The 26484-nt window shown below is 56.2% G+C and overlaps 1 protein-coding gene across 2 annotated transcripts in view; it reads left to right on the top strand.

Moving 5' to 3' along the window:
* ATP2A3 (ATPase sarcoplasmic/endoplasmic reticulum Ca2+ transporting 3) overlaps nucleotides 1-25904 on the top strand; it is a 43664-nt gene extending 17760 nt beyond the window's left edge. Inside the window, exons 5-22 of one of the 2 annotated variants that reach the window (XM_027445887.3) lie at nucleotides 302-440; nucleotides 2777-2857; nucleotides 3437-3522; nucleotides 4346-4810; nucleotides 9880-9968; nucleotides 11756-11858; nucleotides 12204-12335; nucleotides 13699-13824; nucleotides 14963-15181; nucleotides 15658-15993; nucleotides 16064-16284; nucleotides 16963-17165; nucleotides 17254-17339; nucleotides 17839-17972; nucleotides 18191-18308; nucleotides 18872-18989; nucleotides 20851-20923; nucleotides 24314-25904. In XM_027445887.3, coding sequence (XP_027301688.1) covers nucleotides 302-440; nucleotides 2777-2857; nucleotides 3437-3522; nucleotides 4346-4810; nucleotides 9880-9968; nucleotides 11756-11858; nucleotides 12204-12335; nucleotides 13699-13824; nucleotides 14963-15181; nucleotides 15658-15993; nucleotides 16064-16284; nucleotides 16963-17165; nucleotides 17254-17339; nucleotides 17839-17972; nucleotides 18191-18308; nucleotides 18872-18989; nucleotides 20851-20923; nucleotides 24314-24389 — 2805 coding nt within the window. In that variant the 3' untranslated portion in view covers nucleotides 24390-25904. The remainder of the gene's footprint in view (nucleotides 1-301; nucleotides 441-2776; nucleotides 2858-3436; nucleotides 3523-4345; nucleotides 4811-9879; nucleotides 9969-11755; nucleotides 11859-12203; nucleotides 12336-13698; nucleotides 13825-14962; nucleotides 15182-15657; nucleotides 15994-16063; nucleotides 16285-16962; nucleotides 17166-17253; nucleotides 17340-17838; nucleotides 17973-18190; nucleotides 18309-18871; nucleotides 18990-20850; nucleotides 20924-24313) is intronic. The other variant, XM_072026027.1, reaches the window with a different exon arrangement.
* The last annotated feature ends 580 nt before the right edge of the window (nucleotides 25905-26484 follow it).

Here is a 26484-nt window from a genome sequence, read left to right as displayed (position 1 = left end):
CTCCTGGAGGCGATAAAGTACGTTGCCGGCTGGTGAAAAATACATCTAGGTGGGAAATACTGCTTCCCAAACCAAGAGGGAGAAAACCAGAGCCAAAGATCCAGGTGGTGTCCAGGAACTGTTGTGATTTAACCTAGCAGAGATCATTTCAGAGCAAGCAGGGGCAGCTTGGGAAGGCATAGCCCGTTCCCCAGCCGTGGTGCCAATGGGTGCTGAAGGTGGGGTTGGGGTCGGGGTGCACCCATCTCTGCAGCTTGAAGGAGCCTCCCCTGCTGCAGCTCTGCTCCTCTGCTTCTTGCAGGAGAGGAACGCCGAGAGCGCCATCGAGGCCTTGAAGGAGTACGAGCCCGAGATGGGGAAGGTGATCCGCGCCGACCGCAGCGGGGTGCAGAGGATCCGCGCCCGGGACATCGTCCCTGGGGACATCGTGGAGGTGGCAGGTAGGGCTCTGTCACCCAGCGGCACGGAGGGGAGGGAGCTGGGGATGGGATGGGAATGCTGGCCGGGGGATGGTGGCACCTTGCGCCCCATGGCTCCTTGTCATAGCAGGGTGAGAGCAGCAGCACCCTTGGGAGACACGGGGTGGCCCAGCTGCTGAGTCCCCTTGGTTTTGCACACTTGAGGTTTTAGTTGCTGCTGTCAAATCCAGCTACACATTTGGGCCAAAATCGGGGCTTATCAACCTGCTGGGGCTTCACCCCATCTGCAGGGTGCGGATTGATTAAAGAGCAGCAACAAAGAGGGGGTTTCAGGCACAGGTACTGGTCTCAGGGGGGCTTCTGGGAAAAGAGACTTCCCCCCGCGTTGCCCATCAAGCTTATCACCTGGATTTTGGCATGGCAGGACCCCTCCGGCTTTCCTGCCTGGGCTTTGCCCTTGGTTTAGGGTGCCTCAGCATCTCCTACCTGCCCCACCAGTTAGGAAGCGATGCGTCCCAGTTATCCGCCGTTGTTTGTGCGTTAAACTATGCTGTAAACCCCCAGAGCCCCTGTATTAATCCTCCCCTTTCCTCCTCGTGGCCCTGCTAGTGGAAACAAGCTGCAATCCCTCCCGCCCCGAGCCAGCTCGTTGTTATTTATGTCTCCCAGTTGTGCTTCAGCTGGGAGATGCACATAAAAACTGTGCGGAGGCTGGAGCGGAGCAGCGCCTCCAGCCACGGGCTCCAGCTGCTGACCTGGCCCCGGGGTCTGAAAAAGCTCTGAGGGACACGGGACAGACCTGTGGCACCTGGGGACTGGCTCCGGGTGTCTCTCACAAGCTCTCCCAGGCCCAATTTCTTCCAGTTCACCAAGCCAGGGGAGAAATAACACTGCAAACAGCACAGGGACTTGCGCCCATCAGCTGCTGAGCATTTCTTTTTGATGGCACTGTCTGGGTCATGACTGGGAAGGAAAGAGCTGAGCTGGCCTCTGGAGGGGGTTGCTGATTAATAGCAAATTAATTGGCAAGTTTTGGTTTAGCAGGTTTATAGCACGGGGCAAGGAGGCTGCCAGCCTGCCTGGTGGGAGAGGTGGGTAGGTATTCCTGCCCCCCAGGGACACAACATGTCCTGCTCCTAACCATGGCCACGAGCTCCAGATAGATTTGTGCCAATGATGTGCCCGTACATCCCCAGACACAGGCGTGTGGTGTGTGAGGCAGGGGAGGCTTCCTGGCTGCAGGGGACAGACAGCTGGCAAAGCTGGAAACTAAGACAAGCAGGGCTGGGCAGTGGCAAGGAGGCTTTCTTGGTTTGAAAAACTGGCAATTAATTTAAAACAAGCCAACTTTGCCCATAATAAGCCAATTGAAGCAAGTCGTTGTGCAGGCAGCTGCAGATGGGTTAAACTCATCACAGCTGAACAGCATTTAAAGAAACCAGTGTTTGCTCCTGTTTCCTTCCCCTTCCCTTGGCTTTCAGCATAGCACATCTCTGATAATCCCCCAGACAGCAGCTGCTGGGTCGGTACGGGGTGCCCTGCTGTGCGAGGTTTTCATGCTACCTGCCCTGGAGTGGGAGCCACCCCTATAGCACCAGGGCTCGATGTGGTCTCCTGAGATGCCATCAGCAGATCATCAGCCTGCACGTCCAGCTCAGGTTTTGCAAACCCTCTCTGCCCTTCCCACGGGGGAGGACGAGCCCTTTGCCCCTTCTGAGTGGCTCTGGCTCCCTCGAGCATCTCCAAAGCCTGCGCCTGATGGGTCTGGGGGAGTCTGCGGGTCCCCGTTTGGCATCCAAAAGTGCGGGGATGCACAGCTGGGATAAACAGCTGCAGCGTGGAGCGGTGCCAGGGCAGCCCGGCCCTGAGCTCGGCAGGGTTTATGAGCCCTGTGAGGAGCTGCTCCTTGAAATCCGGGACCGGAGCTGTTCGCTCACGGCCAGGCGCTGCGCGGTGTGATGTAAGTCCTTGCGAGCGAGGGCTCTGCTGACCTCAGTGTTTCCGAAAAGCAGTTGCGTTCAGGCGATAAGGGAGCACGAGGAAGAGCCGTGACATGCCAAGAAGCCGGGAGGAGGAAACCCAGCAGGAAAAGCAGCTTTCAACACTTCTTTTTTTTTTTTTTGGTTTTGTTTTGTTCGCTAACGTGCGCTTCGGTGGGCAGCAAACAATGGCTGTCAGGCGGCCAGGCTGCTTTCACCCGCGACCGCCGCACCGGGGAAGCCACGGGCGGCTGTTTGGCTTGGCCTCAAAAGGTCCTGGAGAGCTGCTGGCCGGGCTGGTGCCTCTGCAGCACCTCCAGGGCCTCGCCGTGCCCCTTCCTGGCCTCTGCCTGAGCTGCCCTGCTCTTTTCCTTGCAGTCGGTGACAAGGTGCCCGCAGACATCCGCATCATCGAAATCCGCTCCACCACACTGCGGGTCGACCAGTCCATCCTCACAGGTGCGTTGGGGTGGGTGCTGAAGGCGCTTTGCCCCCCTGTCCTCTGCCAAGAGCAAATTTTGGGGGCTGACACTGAACTGAGCACTTTGCTGGAGTGAGAAACAAGTGGAAAAAGAAGATTTGGGGCTTGGGGAGGACTCAGCACCTCACCTAAAGCTAAATACAAAGCGAGGGGGGTTCCCAGGTGTTCCCATGTGCTGCTTAACCAGGGGTTCCCATCCCCCCGTGCAGCCATCCCATAAGAGCCGCTGGTGCACGAGACCTCATGGCATTAGGGAGATGTGACACCACTGGGCTTTCTTTTAATTACATTATCTTTGTGATAAGCAGTGGAAAAGCCCTTAAAGCTGATAACCCCATAATATTTCAAAAATTATCAAGCGGGGCATTATGAAGGCTCCTCTCTCAGTCCTTAGCTCCTCATCCTGGAGATAAAGAGGTCTTTGTTCCTCAGCCCTCATCTTCAGAGCGCTCTGCCATCCCCGTGGTGGATGTTCTGATGGTTTTGTGGCTGAGTGCTGCTGTGGGGGTTGTGATGGAGGCGTTGAGCAGTTCATCTCCCCGCTCTTGTCTCGGCAGGGGAGTCCATGTCGGTGATCAAACACGCGGACCCCATCCCCGACCTGCGCGCTGTCAACCAGGACAAGAAGAACATGCTGTTCTCTGTAAGTCACCGCCTCACTCGTGGTTTTTCAAAGAGATGATGGGCAAAGAGCCCCATGGACACAGGAGGTCTCTGGGCTGGGTGCAGTAGAAGCTGCATGTGCAAGACCCAGATCCATAGAAAGGGTCCCGGATCCGTAAAAATGGGGACCTGCTTCCACAGGACTTCAGTTGGGTTGTGGCATGTGGTTCCCTGAAACACCTTGAGCAGTCTCAGCTGTTTTTTCGTCTTGTAGGGTGTATTATTAGGGTGTATTACCCTAAGAAGGAGAGAAGGTTTGTGGTTGAACCTGGGGCTGTTGCAGGTTTGGGTCTCCTCCTTGCTCATGCCCCTTGGACAGAAGTCAAGCATGGGAGGGATGAGAGTGCTCTCAGGAGTCACCTGCTGCTTCGGGGTGTTTTTTTGTAGAGTCCCAAACAGCCATGAACCACGTGAAATAGAAACTCCTCCTGGCATGGATTGGGAAACGGGCAGGTTGCCCTGGGTGCTTTGGGGTTCCTGAAGAGCTGGATTCCCCCTTGCTTGATGCTGGTGGGACTCGTGCCATTCAACGTAAATCATCCAGGCTCATTATGGCTGAAAGAAATTAGGAGATGAAGTTCACTCCTCTGTAACCGAGCAATGGCAGGGACTGTGTGTGGGTTTAGGATGGACAAAGATTTGTCCCACGTTTTAGCAGATGGAGAACTTGTGGGGCCTGGTGTCTCATTTTCTCCTTCCCTAAGATCTCGTATTCTCCCTTCACAAGAAGCCACATATTTCCCTGCTCAGGCTGGGAGGTTTCATGCCCATGTATTTACTCCGTTCCCTTCCATCCCTTCCAGGGCACCAACATTGCCGCTGGGAAGGCCGTGGGGGTCGTCATTGCAACAGGGGTGTACACGGAGATCGGGAAGATCCGAAACCAGATGGTGGAGACAGAACCCGAGAAGACCCCCTTGCAGCAGAAGCTGGATGAGTTCAGCCAGCAGCTCTCCAAAGTGATTTTCCTGGTGTGCATCGCCGTCTGGGTCATCAACATCAGCCACTTCAGCGACCCCGTCCACGGTGGCTCCTGGTTTCGAGGGGCCATCTACTACTTCAAGACCTCGGTGGCCCTGGCGGTGGCCGCCATCCCCGAGGGCCTCCCGGCCGTCATCACCACGTGCCTGGCGCTGGGCACGCGCCGCATGGCCAAGAAAAATGCCATCGTGCGCAGCCTGCCCTCCGTGGAGACCCTGGGCTGCACCTCCGTCATCTGCTCCGACAAGACCGGCACCCTCACCACCAACCAGATGTCCGTCTGCCGGGTGAGTGCCGGTGGTATTTTGGGGTGCGAGGGGGGTGCTGGAGCATGGCCCCGTCCCCATCCCGGGATTAAGGGGCTTGATGTCTCCACCAGCCGGTTGCAAAGCTCAGGATTGTTTTGTCCCTGTGCAAACGTTGTGCTTTGTTCAGTAGGAATTTCAAGGTGTGCTTGGAAGATGTTTTGTTGGATGGTGGAAGGAGCCACGCGTTTCCTTCCTACCCAACTTAGGGTGAGGTTTATGGCTTACTGTGGTGGGGTCTGAATATAAAACTCACTTTTTCATCAGCACCAGCATGGAAGTGCAGTTTTGTTGGCTTATTTCATGGCTCCCACTCCACAGAGCATCGCTTCTGGCTGGGTTTCGGTATTAAGGCAGAGCTCCTGGAGAAGCCAGCGTTTTCTGCACCGCTTCTGCTCTCTTGCCCATTTTCCCTCTGTTTTTGACCAAGCCAGTGAGAAATTCTGGACTGCAAAATTAGGAAGTCTGGATCTGTGAGGCCAAAATGTGCAAGGTCAGTGCAAGGCCTGGGTCCAGCTGTCCGTGGTGGTTTGTTAGGAAAGACTGGGCCATCCCAGTGCTTCTCAGTTTCCCCATTATTCCTCAGGAAAGCTTTTTTCATGGTTTTGGCACGTCAGTTTTATAGGAGAACCTTGGAAAATGTGTCGCCAAGGGGAAAAATGGCCCTGGCCACTGTCCCTGCTCTCTGAATTTTGGGTAGTGCAGCAGCAACCGACCACAAGCTTTGGTTTGCTCAGCACAAACTCCAACTGGCTGGAAACATCTGATGTTTCTGCCCTGTAAGGGATTTAAAAGGAAACCCCATTGGAGTGAGGGGCTGCCCATGCAGGAGGAGGAGGTTCCCATCAGCTCTAAGCAAATAATTAATAAAATAATAAATACAAATAGATAATGAAGGACACCCCCAGCATCTGGGGGTTCTGCAGCAGGGCAGGTAGGATGTGGCAGTGCTGCCCCCCAGCCCCTTCCCACAGCTGGACCCTGCTCCTTGGGCTTGGGTGGGGGTGCAGCTGGATGCAGCCGCAGTGCCTGGGAGGGGGAGGCAGAGCAGGGCAATGCGATGAGGTGGGTTTAGCATCAGTTGTTGTTGAGCTCAGCCCAAGCTTGCTATCAATTTGCCCAGAAGAGTTCATTTGCAATAAATAAAAATAATAAAATTAAAATTCAAAGCATCCTGCTCCCTGCCACATTTCTGATATCCCTTTTACTTGTTTGGCTGAATTCTGCATCGCAGGACGCAGTACTGACAGCCAGGCTGGCTTCAGCGCACGAGAAGCACCCATCGGTGTTTAACCAAGGGGTGCTTGCGGCCAAGGTGCCAGCAGAGCAGCTCAGCGGGACGCAGCACGTTAATCCCACATGCTCGTACGTGCTCCGTGCACGGGGCGGTCAGGTCTCGGTGCACCAGACACCAGCCCCAAACCTGCTGGAGCTGACAGCGCTGCGGTGAGGCAGTCAAGCCACAAACCCACTCCGTGTGTCAGCTGGAAGCTGTGGTTTGCATCGCTCACCTTACGGTCGGCTTGGGCTCTCTGGCGTCTGATAGTTGATAGCCCTCTGTGACCGGAGCGCCTGCTCTGTGGGTGAAGGGACGCCGTTTTTCTGGATTTTAGCAAGGCTTTTGGTGCCATCCCTCATGGTGCCCTTCTGGACAAAATGCCCAACGGCGAGATGAGTGGGTTCATGCGATGCTGGGTGAAGAGCTGGTGGACTGGTAGGGTTGTGGTGGCTGTGTCTGCCTGGCTGCGTTCCCCAGGGATTGGCTTTGGGGCTGGATTTTTCTATGTCATGGTCATTGATCCGGGTGCAGGGCCGGGGTTCACCCTTGGCAAGTTTGTTGGTGGTACTGTTTACCCTCAAGAGACGAGAGGCCTTGCAGGGGGATCTGGCCAGGTCGGGGCAGCGGGCGATGAGCAGGGGAATGAAGCTGAGCACAGGGAACGCCGGGTGCTGCCCTGGGACGGAGCAGGGCTGGGCATGGGCACAGCCAGGGGGCAAGGGCTGGGGGGGCTGCCCTGAGCATCATGTGTGGTGCTGGGCCCCCCGGTATAAAAAGGTCCACGAGGTGCTTGAGCACATCCAGAAGAGGGTATGGTATGTCTCGGTGATCCTTGTGGGGCTCTTCCAACTGAAACTCCTCTACTCTACTCTACTCTACTCTACTCTACTCTACTCTACTCTACTCTACTCTACTCTACTCTACTCTACTCTACTCTACTCTCCATCATACTCACCTAAAACTTACAGCACGCTCTTACGCACCACGACTAAATTGTCAAGGAGCCCAAGGACGGTGTTTGGAAGTTAGGAAGTGAGGCAGAGATGCTGCACAGGTTCGGATGTGCTGCTGTGCCTTGATTCAGCAGCTTCGTCTGTCTGAACAGCCCCGGGTGGTTATGACTTGGTGCCTGTCGTGCTCGGGGGTTTCCCAGCATCGCCGGCTGTGCCGTGCTGGCGTTGGGTGGGCGCTGTCAGCTGGGGCCACCTCCAGCGTGGGAGGAAAATGACGCTGCTCCGTGGGCTGGCAGATGGGTGAATGATGCTGATTACAACCTTCTACTATTCCAGACAGCTCTCCTACCTCATCTGCCTTTTGACGAGTGCTTTTTTTAAAGATGCCACAGAAAATACGTAAATGCGGGCATGTATCACTCACGCCTTACCCGCTTTTCAACCTGGAAATTTGACAAAACCTACCCAAAAACTGCCCGCCTCCCCCTCAGCTCCAGCTTGCCACTCCAAGGGCTGTACAAGCTGGGAGCAGGCAGGAAATCTGATGTAACCTTTGGTTGCCGTGGGTTTCACGGCACCTCTTTTAAATAGGCACGGAAAAATAAAGGGCATGGAATGATTTTTTTTTTTCCTTTTCTATTAAGAAAGTTGCTATTGTGGAAGTGCTGATTGTTTTGTGGCTGTGCTTGAAAACAAAAGAGCTCCTATCAGGCAAAAACACCAGTGGCTGGGGTGGATGTTTTCAGGTTTTTTAATAAATGAGAGTCCAGTCTGTGTTTCTGAGCATGGGAATCTATTTTCTGAAGGGCCCACGAGATTTTGGCTCAGCTGAAGGCTGATGTCATTGGACATCTCAAAAATGCACAAAGGATGCTCCCCCTTCAAAAATCGCTTTTGGTGTTGTCTCAGAGCAGGTGCTGCATTGCCGAAGCCTCTGATTTGGGAAATTTCAGCCATTCTGCCTCTGTTTCTGATGTTCATTATCTTGGCCTCCTGGGTGGAGGACCCGTGGAGTCCCAGCTCTCTTCTGCCACCCTTTGCCTCGTGATTTTCTTCAGAACCCCTCAGGGATGCTGAGAGGCCTCGAGGACAGGCTCAGGGAAAGGACAGTCTGCTGTGGAGGCTGGGCTGGGTTCGGAAGGGTTCCCCTAGGAGGTGGGATGCACATTTTGAACACGGAGTGCCCTGTGCCGACTGTGGCTCATTTTGGATGTGAGTGTGCCTGGGCACCAGCCTCATCCACAAAACCCCTCTCTGTGACACTGGGGGTTTGCCTTCATCCCAGGGTGGAGCAGGGATGCAGTGACCAAGACGTGAGGGCTGAGACCCCAGCCCAGCTCCCCATTAACCACCGGCTGGTTAACATTTTGGGGCTTCCAGTCTGGGGGAAGTTCAGGCCCAGGTGAATTCCTCCTGGCTGATTTAAAATGCCATTTCAGAAATGGAGCCTTAAAAATCATAGCAACAATAATTAATAATAATAACAGTGAATTAACCTTTGTTGGTTGCCGGAGGGAGCGTGGGTGGCATGTGGAGCTGCTGCACTGCTGGTGCTGAGGATGAGCAGAGGAAAATAAATGGGGAGCACCCTAAATTTGACGGGGAGCACCCTAAATTTGGACACGAGTGGTGCCCGGGGTGCCCGTAGCAGTACCGTGCTGGCAGCACGAGGTCCCACCTGGCCCCACGCTCACTGCAGCACGGAGCGGAGCCAAAATATTTGATTTGCCGTGTGGGACGTGCGGCAGCTTGCGAAGGTTTCCACGTGCAAGGTTTCCTCAGCCCACCACCTCTGCATCCTCTGATGAAATGCCATTTTTTGAGTTTGCTGAACCGATGAGGTGTGACTGCACCGTGGTAGTGTGGCCATCCAGGAAGGTATTTTCTCCTCAGGGATTAAAAACCAAAAAGAGAGATTTTCAGTGCCTTGGATGATGTGGAGATGCTGTTCCCGGGGAGATGGGTGCCTGCTAGTGCTCAGCCACGGGGCAAGCATCACAGCAGGCGGTGTCCTAAATGCAGCTGTGCCTTAATGATGGGTCGTGGGACGGGTTTAATTAAATCATCTGGAGATGAAGGACAATTGTCCCTGCACCACTTTCACAAGCCACCAAGCAGATCAAGGAGGGCATTGCTCCCCCATGGCTGGGGACATGCATTCATCAAACCAGTTCTCTTTGCTAATTATGTTAGTTTTTGGCTCCAGCGTGGGACACAAATACCAATCAGGCAGGCAGCAGTGGTGCTGAGCCATTGCCCTGGCTGGGTCGGGTGCTGCTGGTGCCGGGAGCTGCCCCACAGCATGGGATGTGCTGGGACGGAGCCGAGGGGAGTTTGGGGAGAGTTTGGGGACAGGCGGGTTTTTATGACATTTTCATTTTTTATTTTTTTCATTGCTCTCACTGTAATGGCAAGGGAGTGTCTGGAAGGCATTTGAAAGGCAAAAATCACTAAAATTAGAGCGTGTGGGACTTTTACATCTCCCTGGGGCTTTATTAACCGGGCCGTAACCCCAGAAGTGCACCGGGCGAGCCGGTGGCCGGGAGCTGGCTGGAGAGGGGCGGCACGGGGAGCCCGGTCCCAAAGCTCACAGCTGGCCGGATCCTTCCCTTCCCTTCCTTTCCTGGAGCAGGAGCAGGGACGTGACCCCTGCTCCGAGAAAAGCAGAGGCGGCTGCTTAGAAGCTGGCTGGGCCCCGCTCCTCTGTGACGGGCAGGAATCGCTGGAGGAGGCGGGTATGAAAGCTGGGAGGATTCGGGGAGCGGTGGGCACCCAAAAATCGCCGCCTAACGCTGCGTGTCTGCCTGTCCCCCTCGCAGATGTTCATTATGGAGAAGGTGGAGGGCACCCAGTGCAGCCTGCACGAGTTCAGCATCACCGGCTCCACCTACGCCCCCGAGGGACAGATGTGAGTACGGTCCCCGCCGTGGGGACACGGGGCAGGGCTGAGCTGGGGGCCACGCCGGGGGGGACCCAGCCTCACCCCCTGTGGCTGGGAGCAATCTGGGCTTTTGCTCTCATTTCTCAGCCACACTGAGAACCGCACACGGAAACCCCACCTGGGCACTGGTTGGGGTTGCAAGCATTGGGTGGCTGCTCCTCGTGCTCCTCACTTTTGGTGGCAGCTGGGAGAAGCCGTTTTCAGCTGCTGCCTCTCTCAGCAGAGCTTTCCCAGCCTGTTTTGAGCCTGTCCTTGGGTCAAACAGGGCACCCTTCTGCCCCCGCTGCATCCCTCCGGGAAGGAGCTATACATTTTAGGGAGCATGGTTATTTTTCCCAGAAGAAGATGAAATCAGTGCAGGGAATCCAGGGAGGATCTGGGGGAGGCAAAAAGCTTCCCAGGTTTTCTCCCCGGCATGGGGAGATGCCCCCTGGCGTGGGGAGATGCCTCCTGACGCATCCTTGCCACGCTCCCCTCCGCTGAGCCATGCAGAGGCTGCACTTCATCCCATCCTCAGACTTAATTTCATGAATATTTATAAAGCCAATTTGATCCTCCAGTAAGAATCTCCATTAAAATGCGAGCCAGGTCATAAGCTGGTATTAATCATTGCATTTTGGTTAAATAAGGATCAAGGAGCCGTGCTGGGGTCAGGTCCCCTCTGCAGCTGCAGTGTCCCTTTTTTGGGTTCTTTCACAGCACTGGGGCAGCAGCACTTTGGCCACCGCCTTTCTCAGCATGATCCAACCCGGTTCCAGGCGAGGACAGCCAGCAACGGGCATGTTCCCCTGTCCCTTCCCAGCTCTCTCCAGGGCATCACACACCACAAAAACCATCCCAAATGTTTCTGCTTTCTCAAACACCAAAATGCAGCCCAAAGTGCTTTCGTCCCTGTGCAAACAGATTTTTCAGATTTTCTTGGCCGCTCCCTGTTTTCCGCTCCCGAGCTGTAAGAAGGGCTCCAAAATGTTCTTTCCATTGGGAACCAGCAGTGGAATAAACTGATCCTAATAAATGCCTGACAAATTATTTTTCCAGCGAGCGGGCGAGCGGCTGGGTTTGCACAGCCCTAACCTGCAGTTACCTCTCCTGGAGCCCGGATCATTTTTCGCTTCCCCTGAAAATCTCTGCGGCTGTTTCCACCATTGGGCAGCAGGCAGGCGAGGAGGAGCATCCAACTTCGGTGCTGCCTCGCTTCCAGGCACATTTGTGCTCCTGTACATAGCACAGGGCTGCAGCTTCTGAAAGTCCTCACCCGAGGCAACATTTTGCTGCCTGCTCAGAAACAGCCCCAGCGATGCCGCTGTGAAATTTGTCTCCCTCGGGTGCCCTCCATGGAGCAGGGAGGAGAAGGGACACGCTGCAGGTCCCGCAGCTCCTCTGGACACCGAACACTTGGAGACCCCGGGGTGCTTTTTCCTCTTTTCTGGTCCATCACCTTCACAGCCAGCCAGTGACCCGGGGGAGCTGTAAGAGGCTGCTGTCAGTCCTTACCATTCCTCCGCAGCCCCTTTTATTCTGGGGCACTTCAGGAGGTGATTTGCTCGGTGTATCCATTGGCACGTAGTCCTGCCCCACTTCTTAAAGCACAAAACGAGAGCCCAAGCGTTTATCGCCGTGCCCTGAGCCTTACGCAGGCTCTTTCCCCCTCTCTGCAGAATATTTTCCCCGGGCTCCGTGGGGAGAAGCTAAGCAGTATTTATGGTGTGGCTGGGCGAAGCGTCGGGCTCTGAGCCATTGCTTTCCCCCCGCAGCCTGAAGGACGAGCAGCCGGTGCGGTGCGGGCAGTACGACGGGCTGGTGGAGCTGGCCACCATCTGCGCGCTCTGCAACGATTCCTCGCTGGACTACAACGAGGTGCGTGGGGTCAGGTCGCTACGGGCTCCTGACATGCTTTTCCCTTCCCTTCGGGCCTTTTTGGGGTAAAATCAGTGGAGATTGGCCTCTTGTGATGGATGCCCAAGGGTTTCACTCCCTCAAGCGCAGCCCATCCTTAGCAGGGATGCTGCCAACGTGATGTGGCACCTCCTGGTCTCCATCCCTGGGGATTACCCACAGCCCCCGCCTGGATTCAGCCTGTCCCCCTGCATGGGGACCATGCTCCGGGATGACCCAGCTAGCATCAGCATCCTGGGCTGGAGATGTGTTATGGGGCTGTGCTCCAAAGCTTGAGCTCTGCTCGTTTTTTTCCCTGCTCTCTAGTCAAAAAAAGTCTACGAGAAGGTGGGGGAAGCCACCGAAACAGCCCTGACGTGCCTGGTGGAAAAGATGAACGTCTTTGACACCGACACCAGCAAACTCTCCAAGGTGGAGCGAGCCAACGCCTGCAATTCGGTGAGCGGGGAGGGAGGGAGGGCTTGGGGACGAGCCACGGCCACTTGGGTTGAAAAAAGGGCAGATCGGGCACAAGGGTGCCATTGCTGGGCTGACGGGGGGACGAGCCTCAGTAAATCCTCAGGTGCCCGGTTTGTACTGACCCCGGGGTCTCGACCCAAACCCCAGTTCCACTCCTGGGACTTGCTCTGGGAAACGCCTCTGGTTTTCATGTGAATCCCCTGTTCTGGCTGCTGGTTCGCTGGGGTCTCCCCGTGCTCCTGTGAAGACGCCCTTGGTTTCCCAGCTGGATTTGGTGTCGTGCCGCTAGGCCTCTCCACGTCTTTGCTTGCTCAAAGGAAGGGCGCTCGGTTGTGCCGCTTGTCCCGTGGATAGGTCCAAGCAGGTTGTCATAAATCCCTGGACTGCTTTTTGAGGAGGAAAATGGAGTTTCCCTTCTGTTGGCAGTCCGGCAGCTGCTTTGTTACACGGCGCTGTCGCTCTGCCTCTCCCGGCCTCGTGTGCTTGCTGTGTTCATCCCCGTTTGCTCCTGCACTGTTTTTTTGGCCTCGCTGCCTGCCTGCTGTATCCACAGACAGCAAATGCAGGTGCCAGCATCCCCCTTCGTGCATGATAAACCTCAGCACATCTCCCTGCACATCTCTGTGCCCACCTCGCTCCTGCGCACAGCGTCGTGAGGAGGGCTGTGCCCTTTTAACTTTGAACTTGCAAGGTTTTGCCACAAAAGCAGCTCTTTTTTTGTCCCCTTTGCTGATTTATCGAGATTTAAGTAGCTGTAAAAGTCCTGTGCAAACAGCTGTTTGTGTCCAGTCGCAAACGACACCCTCCTAGCAACACAAAATAATAATTGCACAAACAGTGCAGCCATGCAGAGAGTCCAGTGAGCAAGGTAGGCATCAGCATCCCAGCTCCCCTTACTGGAAAATAGCTCAAATTGGCCTCGAATGCCCTGTAAATGGCTTTTTTGGGAGCATCCTTCCAGGAGCTGGCTCAGCTGCCGTGATGCTGATGTTGGTGCATGAAGGGGATCGGTCTGACGAGGACTGGCTGCTGTCTCGTTGTGTGTTTGGCTTCTGAAATTAATAATGTTGGCAATAATAATAATAATAATAATAACAACAACAACAATAATAATAACGTTGGCCTGGCTTTTGGGGTGTTGGGGTGCACAAGCCAGTTGGCGTGCCCCTTCCCATGTGTGTGTGCACCCTGCCTTGCCTGCTGACACAGCCCTCACCGTGCAGACCTCGAGGTACCGCTCGGGTGAGGGATTTTCCACCTGGTGGGTGGGGAAGGGCCCCCACCTCTCTGCTTTGTGGCAGCCCCCCAGCCGCCCTGGCTCAGCCCCACTCTGTCCCCGCAGGTGATCAAGCAGCTGATGAGGAAGGAGTGCACCCTGGAGTTCTCCCGCGACCGCAAGTCCATGTCGGTGTACTGCACGCCCACCAGCCCTGGCCACAACTCTGCCGGCAGCAAGATGTTCGTCAAGGTAGGGACAGGGTCCCCGTGCTCACCCCAGCAGGTTTCGGTGCTTTCTGGGGGTTGTTTCTTGCCTTGCTGTGTGTTTAACCAGCAGGTAAAGTGGTGTGGCCAGGGAGGGGGGAGTCTTTGCAGAAACAATGGGGGAAAAAAAAGAAAAGAACGAAGAAAAATGGGTTTAGAGGGAGGAAAACCTCTGAGCATCCTGGTTCCAGAGGGCAGGGGAGATTCCCCAGCCCAAAAGTCAGCTCTTGCTTTTATGCCTGGACCCTGCGGACACCAACAATGCCCAAAGGGTTCAGCTTTCCACTGGAACCACAAATAAAATAGTACTTAAAGGGCATTTCCTTCCCAAGAGAAAGGAGCAGAGGAGGTGCAGCAGGAATTACACTGCGCTGCCCCTGAGCAGCTTTGTGTCCTGGTGTTCCCATACGGAGATATTTGGGGTCATCTCTGCCCTCCGGGTCAGGTTGGGGCTGAGTGGAGCCACCGTCCTGCCCCACTGTTTTAAGGGGCGCAATGGAAGGATTGCAGGTTTCATCTGAAAGGGAAACTTTTCAGATGAAACTCTTTTCAGAAAGAGTCAAAAAAGGACAGGGTGAGATGTGTGTTTCCCTAAATCACAAAGGCATTGCAAGCACACGCTGAGCATCCTGTGGGAAGTGTGTATTTTTGGCAGCCTCCTCGGCCCTTGCCCCTTTGGGGACAGGGGGTTGGGAGCATAGTGGGCAGCCTGGGCTGGAGGGAGCGAGGCTGATGCCCGCACAGCACATCCCATGCCTTCTGACCCGATGCAGCTTCATCCTTCCTGGCCGTGTGCTCGAGTCGAGGCTGCCATCTAGTGCGCCGTGCCGCCAGGATGTGTGTGCGCTCAGATTTGGGGAGATTTCCTTCTTTTTCCCAACCGTTGTGCCTCCCCACCCCACGGCACAGTGCTGGCAGGAGATGCTCCATCTCTGGGCTCGTGTTCCTGTCATGTCCATCCCTTTCTCAGTCTTCACTCCCAGGCTCACACTCGGGGGGTGATGCTCTGCCTGTGGCAGGATTTATCCCCTGTGCACAGAATTGCTTTGTGCCAGGGTGATGAGGGTGGGGGACCAGCAGTGACCCCCCTGCAGGCATCTCCTGAGCCCCCTGCTCCTCCTCAGGGCGCCCCGGAGAGCGTGATTGAGCGCTGCACCCACGTCCGCGTGGGCACGGCCCGGGTCCCGCTGACGGCCCCGGTGCGGGAGAAGATCCTGAGTCGGATCCGGGACTGGGGCATGGGCATCGACACGCTGCGCTGCCTGGCCCTGGCCACCCACGACTCCCCCGTCCGCAGGGAGACCATGCAGCTCCACGACTCCGCCGCCTTCGTCCACTACGAGGTAGGCAGTGCCCGGCCGGCACCAGGGGCTTTTCTCCTTATTCCCAAAGTTCTCCCACCCCCTTCCCACTGCCCCAGCAGCGTTTTCTCCCTTGGTTTCCCCAGTGGTGCCAGGTGGTGTGGTAGCTCAGCAATTTCTCTGCAGACCCCACTGCAGAGCTGTGTGCAGTGAGGCTGATCCCAAAGCCAATGATGCTGTCCCATCCATATGGGGTGGTTGCTGAGAGGGATCTGGGGACCTCCAGGAGGGATGGGAGCAGAGTAGAAACGTGTGAGGAGCACTGGAGGGGGTGGGAGCATCCCCTTGCATTGGGATCACGGGGTGCGTCCATTGACAGGCCATGTCCCAAGGGTTTCCTCCCCTGAGAAGTCCCCAAGTGCCCTGGGATCGCTGTACCTGGGACAGTTTCATGGTGCAGAGGGACGTGGCTGCGTTCTCTCAGGGTTTAACGTGGTCTGTGCTGCCCCCCCCCCCAGACCAACCTGACCTTTGTGGGCTGCGTGGGGATGCTGGACCCCCCCCGCAAGGAGGTCACCTCCTCCATCGAGATGTGCCGCAAGGCCGGCATCCGCGTCATCATGATCACCGGCGACAACAAGGGCACGGCGGTGGCCATCTGCCGCCGCATTGGCATCTTCTCAGAGAACGAGGACGTGGCCGGCAAGGCCTACACAGGCCGGGAGTTCGACGAGCTGTCCCCCGAGGCCCAGCGGCAGGCGTGCCGTGACGCCCGCTGCTTCGCCCGCGTGGAGCCAGCGCACAAGTCCCGCATCGTCGAGTACCTGCAGTCCTTCAACGAGATCACCGCCATGGTGAGTCCCCGGCCTCCTCCTCCCTGCCCGGCCCTTCCCCTCGCACCCCTTTAATTATGGCTCCGTGCAGACGGGCGACGGCGTCAACGATGCCCCAGCCCTGAAGAAAGCCGAGATCGGCATCGCCATGGGGTCCGGCACGGCCGTTGCCAAGTCGGCTGCTGAGATGGTGCTGTCGGACGACAACTTCTCCACCATCGTGTCGGCCGTGGAGGAGGGCAGGGCCATCTACAACAACATGAAGCAGTTCATCCGCTATCTCATCTCCTCCAACGTTGGCGAGGTCGTTTGGTGAGCACCGCGTCCCGGGGAGCAGCGGTGGGGACGTGGGTTTGGGCACCTGAGGTGGGTGTTTGTGTGTGGGGTGGTGGCAACAGGTGGCACCGATGCCCTCCTCACCAGGTCCTGTCCCTGTCCCTGCCGGCCATTCCCTGCCATCCCCTGCAGCGCGTTTGCAGCCCTGCAGAGGGCAGGGAGAGCTCGAGCATCTTTTGCCCTTGCATTTCATAGAAACATAGAACAGCCTGGGTTGGAAGGGACCTCAAAAATCCTCTAGTTCCAACCCCATGCCATAGGCAGGGATGCCACCCACCAGATCAGGTTGCCCAGGGCCTCGTCTAACCTGGCCTTGAGCACCTCCAGGGATGGGGCATCCCCAGGCTCTCTGGGCAGCCTGCTCCAGTGCCTCACCAACCTCTGAGTGTGTGTTGGGTGTGTTCGTGCTGGGAACGAGCTCAGTGGTTTCCTTCCAGCTGCAGAGCACGTTTTACCAGCAAAAATAATCATAGCTGCAAAACTCAGCCCAGGCTTGCAGGCTGCTGGCTTGGGGGCCACAAGTTCATCCGCAGAGCTTTGCTCGAATGTTCATTTGGACTCAGTGTTCCTGCTTGCTCCCCCCTTACACCACACACTTTCTCTGGCTGCCCCCGGAGCTCGTCTAACTCAGCTTCTGGTGCTTTCCCCCCGCAGCATCTTCCTGACGGCTATCTTGGGCCTGCCCGAGGCCCTCATCCCCGTGCAGCTGCTGTGGGTGAACCTGGTGACGGACGGGCTGCCGGCCACCGCGCTGGGCTTCAACCCCCCGGACCTGGACATCATGGACAAGCTGCCCCGCAACCCCAAGGAGCCCCTCATCAGCGGCTGGCTCTTTTTTCGCTACCTGGCCATCGGAGGTGAGCCCTGGTGGGCAGGGGGATGAGGCAGGGGGCGTGGGGGGCCGTGGTGGGGGCTGCAACTGAGGGATCTCTGTCTTGGCTGCAGTGTACGTGGGGCTGGCCACGGTGGGCGCAGCTACCTGGTGGTTCCTGTACGACGCCGAGGGGCCGCAGGTTTCCTTTCATCAGCTGGTGAGTCGGGGTCTGCCCCTGCCTCTGTTCATCTGTGGTTGTGACGTTCCCACCTTCCTGATGGAAAAGGTGTTCAGGAAACAAATTCACCCCCTCGGGGCCTTGTTTCCAGCCTCAATTCTGGTAGCAACTAGCATGGGGGGGAGTTGATCCCAAGAAGCTGAAAGTGGTCCCAAACCCACGCTGAATGGGGTCAATTATTGCATTGCTGTCTCTGAATGCTGGGGAACCGTGTGCCACCTCACCCCAGTGTGGCATGCAGTGGAAAAGGATTTTTTGCTGGAGATCTGTTTATGCTCAAGCACCCTATTAACCACCCATGAAAATCTCTAAGCCACGATACAGAAGCTGAGGACATTTTTGTCAATTGTTCCGAGCTGTTGGATGTTTGGTGGCCCTGATAAGGTTCCCCAGCTGCCCCGAAGCACTTGCCTCCTTCCTCCCCTTCCCTGCCTTCCCCTACCACGAGCTTCTTACGAGCAGTTTCCTGTGCTGGCAGAGGAACTTCATGAGGTGCACCGAGGACAACCCCATCTTTGAAGGAGTTGACTGCGAAATCTTCGAGTCCCGATACCCGACCACGATGGCTCTGTCCGTGCTGGTGACGATCGAGATGTGCAACGCTCTGAACAGGTGGGGAGGCTACAGGATCGTCCTGCACACAACCCATTTCTTGTAGGGTCTCTCGGGGGATCTGTCAGTGGCCAAGGGCTTTGTTTTGGCTCAGCAGAGCCATTCTGCTGGGTGTCTGGATCCAAATGATGGCAAAGCCTGAAGCTGAACAGCCTGGAGCTGGGCTGTGTGGGCACCAGGAGGCTTTTTGCACTGACGCTGTCCCCTTGCTTTCGCAGTGTCTCCGAGAACCAGTCGCTGCTGCGGATGCCCCCATGGCTCAACATCTGGCTGCTGGGGGCCATCGTCATGTCCATGGCTCTGCACTTCTTCATCCTCTACGTCAAGCCCATGCCCGTGAGTGCCCTGTGCCAACTCTTTGTGCAGCCTGGGGGCTCCGCTTGTGGGCGAGGACATCTCCTGGGGCAACCTTGGGGTCTGGAGTGCCCTCAGGGCCAGGTCCTGTGACTCAAACCAGCACAGGGCCCGGGAGTCACCATGGCCCGACAAGTCAGACCCTCTCCTCAAGGCAAAGCCGTGTAGCTGCCTCCAGGCTCAGCCCCTTTTGGGGGCATCGTCTCCCTTTGCAGTCCAGTCATGATTAATTCCCAAGGGTGTGTGGCATCAAGAGGGTCACTGATCCCAGGAGCTGCTGTTCTCCCTCGTGCTGCTGCTGAGCACCTCCGTGACCATGTGCACCCAGTCCTAGCTTGTGCTTCACTTTTCCCATCGGAGGGAGAAGTGAGGGGCACCATTTTTGACCCTTCTTGGGATCATGACAAACCTTGAGGAAATCCCTCCTTGTACCTGGGACAAATTTTTTTCTCAATCTGTGTCATGCGATAGAAGCTCATCTTTTAAACAAAAGGAAATCCTGTCTCCTTCCCTATTAACACGTCAAATCCTTTTCTGCCTCGCAGCTCATCTTCCAGGTCACCCCCCTGAGCTGGCCGCAGTGGGTGGTGGTGCTGAAAATCTCCCTGCCTGTTATCCTGCTCGACGAAGGACTCAAGTACCTGTCCCGCAACCACCTGGACGGTGAGCAGGGGCTGCAGGGTGCTTGGCTGCTGGCTCCGTGGTGCTTTGCTTGGGCGGGCGATGGCCTGGTGGGCACCTCACCCGTGCCCCCTGCTGATGTGGTGTCTGTGCCTGCACGTCCCTGCGCCCCGCTTTCCCCGCTGCCAAAAAGGGCCTTTTCCTCCGACCCCCTTCCTCCCCAGCTGCCACGCCAGGCAGAGCAGTTGATGCTCAGGTCTGCTGGAAATGCTCCCCGGGAGCTGGAACAACAGATAAATCTGCCATGCGTGTTTATCCAGCTCCTCTTGAACCTCGGGGAACTGGATCCCTTCCTTTAAAGCAAAAGGAGTCCAATACTGGTTTCCAACAGGAATCCTTCCTTTTTTCCCCTTGATTTTTCCACTCTTCCGTGGCTGTCCCTGCCTTATGTTGCCACGTCTATTTTAAGACCAAATGGGAGCTGTGGCACTGTGCAAACTGGTTTTAATGGGACTGCCACTGGGGTCTGGCACAGGGCACGCACAATGGGAGCCCGTTTGCACCGGGGTAGTGGTTCCCACGCACCATAAATCACAGCATGTGTTTAGACAGCCTGCTGAGAGGATGATATCATCCTCTTCTTTCATTTCTTGCAAAAATTCTTGCAGAAGATGCTGCTGTGGGTCATTTCTGGGTTGAGCTAAACCTTCAGGGCCATGGGGCTGCTGAGCAGCGCTGTGCCTGCTACAGGGTGGCCTCTTGCTACGAAACCAGACTCTTTTTTTTCATTTTTAAAGGTGTTTTTTACAGTCCCCCACCTTTTCCTACCTGATAGGGTATAGCAGTGGGGAGAAAGGCAGGAAAACCCCATCCTTGCCTGTGGGGTGAGGGTAGTAGCCAGGGGAGAGATGAGCAACCTGGGCAGGGGCTGGAGGTCCTTCCACATCGTCACCTTGCTCCAAGGCTTTTTGCCACCCCTTAAGCAACCATCATCCTAGCAATCCCTTCCTTTTGCCTTCACCTTCTACCAGTGACCCGTGCAAACTGTCCAAAGCTGCTTTTGCATTTTGGGGCTAAAGGCAGGTGCAGTCAGCCCTGCCAGGGAGGGATCTGGGGCATTTTAGAGGATGGATGGGGAATGACTGCAGGCAGGAAAACACCGCGCCCCTGGGGGTGCCCACAGCAGCATCCTGCCAGGCTCTGCTGAGAGCTGGAGGTGCTCTTGCCTTTACCGACCAGATGGAAAGCGTTTCTGGGTTATTTTTACTCAATTGTTGCCCCTCTTGATGGGCTGCTAGATGCTTTGCACCAGCCAGGCATGTGTTGTCGTGTAGCAGCGATGACGGCGTGGCGCTGGGCTGGGACGTAGGAGAGCTGCTTCAGTTCTTGGCTGCCTCATCCCTGCATGCCCCTGGTCCTCGCTCCACCATCTGTGAGCCGGGGATGAGTGTTTCTTGCTCCCACACTTTGTGTTCCTTCATAACAACCCAGCGCTGTTGGAGGAAGGGCTTTGCATCGGCTCTGGCAGCCCAGCTCCGAGCATAGCGGGGTGTCTGGAGGCGGTTTCTGGAGAAGGTGTGATCATTTTGAAGCCTGTCACAGCAGCCTGGAGTATTCCCTGCTTCTGTCCCCCCCAGGCCTTGCTCCTGCAGTGCTGGTTCCTCCGAGCACCCTGATCCCCTCGGTCACAGCATGTGCATGCTCGTGGTTCACTCTGTCTCATCCCACAAGGGTTTGGATGCAGCTACTCAGTCATGGCTACGGGGAAGAATCATGCTTAAATCATCACATTTGAAAGAAATCATTAAAATCTCACATCATCCTAGTTTCTCTGGGCAGATGCATTTTTTAATTATTTTTTTTAAAGCCACTTTTAAATGTGGTGTTGTGGTTTTTTTACCAGGCATTCTCAGGACGGTAAGAAACACGTGGAGCGGGGAGCACCAGTTGAAAACCTGCAGGACTCCAGAGCAAGGGTGGGCGTCCCCTGGGGTCTGATCCCCTGCCAAGCCTTGGTCGTGTCGGGGGGGACCCAGAGCACGTCTGGGTGAAGGTGGCGAGGAGTTTGGGCCAGTCTGAGCCCTGTGCAGGGCAGGGCTCGGGGACGGTCTCCAACCTGGGACCTCCTGCAGCTGCCAGCAGAGAGGCCAAAACCCGAGGGGTGGCCAAGGGCGGTCACTTGGCAGGTGCAAATATTTAGCTGTGGGTTCTGCTGATTCGGGTTTTGCATGGAAAAGTTTCTCCTTTGATCAGCCTGAGATAAGCAGCGTTTCCATTACGCTGGGTTTCCTCGTCCTTGGAGCTGCAGGAAGCTGAGGCTCGTGGCTTTCACCGTGGTCTCTGTGTTTTGTGTTCCTCTCCCCAGCCCCAGGTCGCTTCCATCTCGCAGGCAGGGCGCGGGGTCGCTGCCCACATCCACCTCTGGCCCTCGCAGGTTTCTGCTCCTGGCACCGGGACGTGGCACCCCCTCTTGCCCCAATGTTTTTGGTATTTGTTTCTTAAGCGTGTTGCTCTTTGTGAGCCCTGCGGTGTGCAGAAGGGAAGTTTCCAGCCATCTGTGCCTGGATCTTGCAGTAGTCTCTTGCCTCAGTGGGTTTCAGGAGGTACAAACTGCAGGCGCTGGCTCCAAGCCTGGAAGCACAGCCACGGCAGGGGCTCCTCTGTGCCATGATAAAAGCCGGGGCAGTCGAGAAGTGGGTGCTTCCCCTGGCAGCTGCCCGTGGCAGTGGTGCTGCTCCTGAAAACCCCAACGCCCCAGCAGTGCTTCTGGGGACAGTTCTGCCGAGGCAGCGAGGTGATGCCCTGCCCGAGGAGCACCTTGGCTATTTTTGTAGCACTTCTGTAGCTCTTTGGCTTTGCTCCTGGCTGATTTCTCAGGATTTGCAAGGTGGTGGCCGTGCCACTGGTGCCTGTCCCCTCCCCGGCAGTGACACCACGCTCCGCAGCCTCCTGCCACAGCAGCTGGGATTGCAGCTGTGTGAGTGTCCCCACCACCTCCACGGGAGATTTGGGCCCCTCGTATCTGCAAAGCCCGGGGCATCCTTGTGCTCTGAGTGCTCCGAGAGGAGGGCGCTTGGCAGAGGAGGCCGTGCTGTGAGCGTGCCGCTGTCCCTGCCACCCAGGCTCCGCATCCCAGCCTGAACCAGAGCCAGCCTAAAACCTGCAGGGACTGAAATCTCCGTGTCTGCTCACAAAAAAGCCACAGCAAGACCCCCCGTGGACCCACCCTGGGGACAGTCGCAGTCCCTAAAACTCCCTCAGGAGCCCAGGGGCTGCCCCAGCCCCATTTTCCCTGGAGCTGTCCCTGCTGCGGGAGCGCAGCGAGCGCCCCGAGCATCCCGGCGTGCCCTTGTAGGGTAGTGTGTGTGTGCACGGGATGTGCTGCACCTTTCAGTGTGTGAGTCTCTCTGGATGGGGTTTTACAGCTCTGTTGCCTTGCTTTGGTTTCTTTTCCCATTTTTTTTTGGCATGTGTGCACACACTTTAGAAACGGAAGAGCGGAGGGAAGCACGCGGTGCCGCTGCCCCGGCATTGCAAAAGGGGATGGGGGACGGGGGGGTTCCCTTTCTCCTGGGGTCTCTGCTGTGGGTTTCCCCACTGCAGCAGGGTCTGTGAGATTTTTAGAGCCCTACGGCTGCAGCAGTTCCCTGGGTGGAGGGAGGGATTGGTGCTGGGCTGCATCCCTCCAGCATCACCCCTTCCAGTAGCACACTAAAACTAAAGCCAAAAACGAGGGGACGATCCCAGAGCCTCGCCTGGTGCAGAGCAGATCTCGGAGGAGCCGGGCTGCCGGAGGCTGGATGCAGATTTGCAGGAGTTTAAGGACGTGGGGGTGAGAGGCAGGATCCAGAGGGGTGTGAGCACATTGTGACCACCCCATGTGAGTGGTCCTGAGCCCCCACAGCGTGTCCCTGGGGCAGAGCCCACAGCGAGGGACGGGGTCCCGCTGACCCTGTGCAGGTGCCAGACCCATTCCTGGCTTCAGTTCTTACAGAAACGCTGCGTGCTGGCTCTGTTGCTTGCAGGAACATTTCCCAGAGCATCCGCCGAGGTTTGGGGGCCCGAGGCTGTGGTTAAACGGTCGCTGCTGGCACCGCAGCTGGGTCCCCTTCCTGTCCCCATCCCTGCCCCGCGCCTGCCTCCTTGCACACCCTGTGCTGTGACATAAAGCATGTGGGGGAAGCCATGTGGCTGGCAAGCTACCCGGCTGCCTGAAATGCCCCTGCAGCTCGGAGCAGAGGGCTTGGAGGTTTTGCAATGAAGTTTTAGCACAAGCCCTGGGCTCCAGCAGCATCCCCGGCGTGCTCCACACAGTGCTGGGTCAACCCAGGGGATGCTGCTGGTGGGATCCGTGTCTTCTCGGGCAGGAATCCTGCAGCCAGCTCTGGGAAGGTATTCTGGCAGAAGTTGGGGAAAAGTTTATTTTCTGTTGTTCTGTTTTTTCCTTCTTTCTCCACTGTTATTTATTCACTTCCCTGGCCGTAAGCTCAGGCAGCACCTGTGTTGGCAAGGGCACAGTGGCAGCAGCCCACCAGAGATAGGATCAGTGATACAGGGGTGAGAGATACAGGGATACAGCCCAAAGATTTATAGGCAGGGATTGTATAATTCTTCTCAGGAAGTGCTGTCTTTAAAAAATAAATAAAGAAATAAGAAAAAGGAAATAAATGCAAGTAGCTCTGCTGCACAGACTTTGCAGCTGGTTTTCTCCCACCTCCATAATCTGCTCTTGGCTGCTTGAAAATCAGGGATCAGGTGGGTGTGAGTTGAGGTCTGCAGCCTGCTCCCACGAGCTCAGGCTGAAGAAGGGCAGCCCTGGGGCTGTGGCAGTCCCAAGCTTTGGGTTTGCTCCTTTGCTTTCTGCTAAGTGTTCACGGACTGGAGCCGTCTCACCTGCTGGCCGTGCCTCAGTTTCCCAAGCAGGAAAATGGATTGATTTAGCATCACAGAGCTGCACCTGCAAAACCCCAAGAAGTGCTATGGGTAGCTCGGTCCTTGCTCATTGTCCCGGAGCTGTACGTGGGTGTAAATGCTCAGTGCGTGTGCCTATCCGCTGAGCAGCACCCATCCGTCCATCGGGACGAGCAGTGGGACGCAGCGGGGGAGGCAGAGCAGAGCCTCCTGCTCTGCTTTCCCTGGGGGCAAGACCGAGGGATCCTGTCCATCCCATCCCGTCCCATCCCGTTCCCAGCTGCCTGCCTCTGGCTCGTCCTTTTTCCCTATGCTGAGCCCTTCCTCCCCCAGGGACCATCCTCCTCCTCCTCACCCAGCCCGAGCAGGAAGGACCCTCTCCTGATGCCAGAAGCGGGGAGCTGCTCTGCTTCCAGCCCCCCGCCAATACTTTTTCTCATTTTCCTTCATTTTAGGAGAAGAGGACAAGAAGTGAACGACACGAAGGAGGCACTCCTAGCTAAAGGACCCCTAACTTGTAACTCGGACTGAAGTCTTGCATGCGTGACCATCGCTAGAAGCCAGCAGGACATGCATGTGTCCGACTACCAGACAAAAGCGGGTGAATCGTCGAAAAGAAAAATACCGATTTTTTGTTTTGTTTTGTTTTGTTTCGTAGCTTTCTTTTTCCTGTACATAACAGTGCAATTACTGGACATCTGGCATAGGGTTTGGGGATGGAGCTGTACACGGGCCACAGGGTCATCGCAACGCTCTTCCTTGGGGATTTCTTCCTGCAGAATTGGAGACCCCCTTTTTTCAAATCTTTGCCCTGGTGGAGCAAGCTTGGTCAAGGTGTCCTTCACGGGGGGTCGCCAGGGTGCCGTGGGGTCCGGCTGGAGGGACGGGTGGGGGGGCACACGGTGGTGGCCTGAAGGTAGCCGCGAGGCCAGGTGCCGGTGGCCTTGAGGCACTCACAGCCACGTGTTCGGTGGAGGCTGGAGGGCTCCCTGGTGTGATCCCCGTGCCGTGGAAAGCCCTGCTCCTTCTCAGGTTCATCCCACACCAAAGCGAGGTGGTGGCTTGCCCGTCCTCTGCCCGATGCCCCCTGAGGTCCCTCCTGTAGTGGCTAAATCACAGCCAGGCTCGCGCAAAGGTGCCCGCTCCAGGCACAGGGGATGAGCCCCGTGGCCTTCCTCATATCTGCCCCTCGCTCCTTCACTCGGTTGATTTTCAGCTATTTTCCTGGCAGGAGTAGTGTGTAGAGTGTAAGATCTTCGGGGGACAGCACAGCCCTGACAGCAGTGAGCTGCCCCCAAGCCAGCAGTGCCCCCAAGCACCCCCAAGGCCCCCCATGGTCCTCCTCCGGGAGCGGTGTTCTCGTGGCATCCCTTTTGTAGGGCACCAGCAGCAGAGTTTCCTGGGATTTTGCTGCTGGGATTTTGCTGCTGGGGGCCAGGAGGGCACCCAGGGGGGAAGCCACTGGGGGTGGTTTCTTCTCCAGCCCCCGAGGGCTCCCTCCTGCCGTCCTCACTTCTCCCCACGACCCCTCCTGACGGTGTCGGGCCAGCCGGCCTCCTGCCTGAGCTTCCTCTTAAATCCCAGCTTGGAGGATGCGGCAGCACTAGAGCCAGGTTTCGGGATAGCATTTTGCTCTTTGCTCTTGGGGTTTTTATTTTACTTTTTTTTTTTTTGCCTCTTAAAAGCTTCCAGCGCTTTTCTTGTTCCTCTTTCACGTGGGCAAGAGTGCATCGTTCTCTGGACAGTACGTGCCAAAAGTCATCCTTCCTTTCTTTTCTCCATCACCAGCATTGACGAAGATGAGCAGAGCCCCCAGACCAATGGGAATGTACAGAATTGTTATACTACTGAGCTGATCTACTTGTACAGAAAACCTTGCATGAAATGTTGTTACTGTATTTAATATATAATGTATTCAAGAAATTTTAATATGGAGCTCTTTAAAAAAGGTCTTTATAGTTACTCTGTGGTTAGAAGAAGGTTGTTGCTGATTTTTTAAAAATATTATTATACTTTGTCTTGAAGAAGTTTTATTTTTCAAACATACGATGTCTAATTGAGTTCATTGGTGATCCCATGGGGGCAACCAATTCCTTTTTAAAGGCGATTTTCCCATGAACGAGACTCAGCCTGGCACAGGGGCGCGGGGCATGCCCCAGGTACTGCCTAAACCTTCAAAACAAGGCTTTAGTAAGTAAATGTGGATTTTCCCTTCCCCAAATGGGTGGATTTCACCTTGGTTTGGTACAGATCACCTCCACCCCTCTGTTCGGGGAAATAACCAGCAGGAATTTCACCCAGGACCCAACTGGTACCGGCTCAGGGAGTTCAGAAGAGGTTTGTTTTTGTGTTTCCCTGGGGCTGGAAATTAATTTGGGAGAGGCTGGATCCAATTTAGAGCACCCCAGCCCCGTCCATTTGCTCCCAGTGGGGCTTTCAGCTGCCCGCTGGCCTCTCCCTGGGACGTGTCTGCGGGGGTTTCTGCCTCAGGCTCTCTCGGGAGCTCTGGTTCAGGTCAGAGAGATGAAATGGTGAAATTTTAACTCGTTGTTAAACTCCTGTAGGTGGTTTTCATCTGGTCTCCTCTGACACCAGAGAGAGGGGGGTGATTGGAGCAGACATCCCC

The sequence above is a fragment of the Anas platyrhynchos genome, chromosome 20, assembly GCF_047663525.1.
Source record: "Anas platyrhynchos isolate ZD024472 breed Pekin duck chromosome 20, IASCAAS_PekinDuck_T2T, whole genome shotgun sequence".
NCBI classification, from domain to species: Eukaryota; Metazoa; Chordata; class Aves; order Anseriformes; family Anatidae; genus Anas; species Anas platyrhynchos.
Note: the sequence above shows the minus strand (reverse complement) of the source record. Positions and strands in the feature narration are given on the sequence as shown.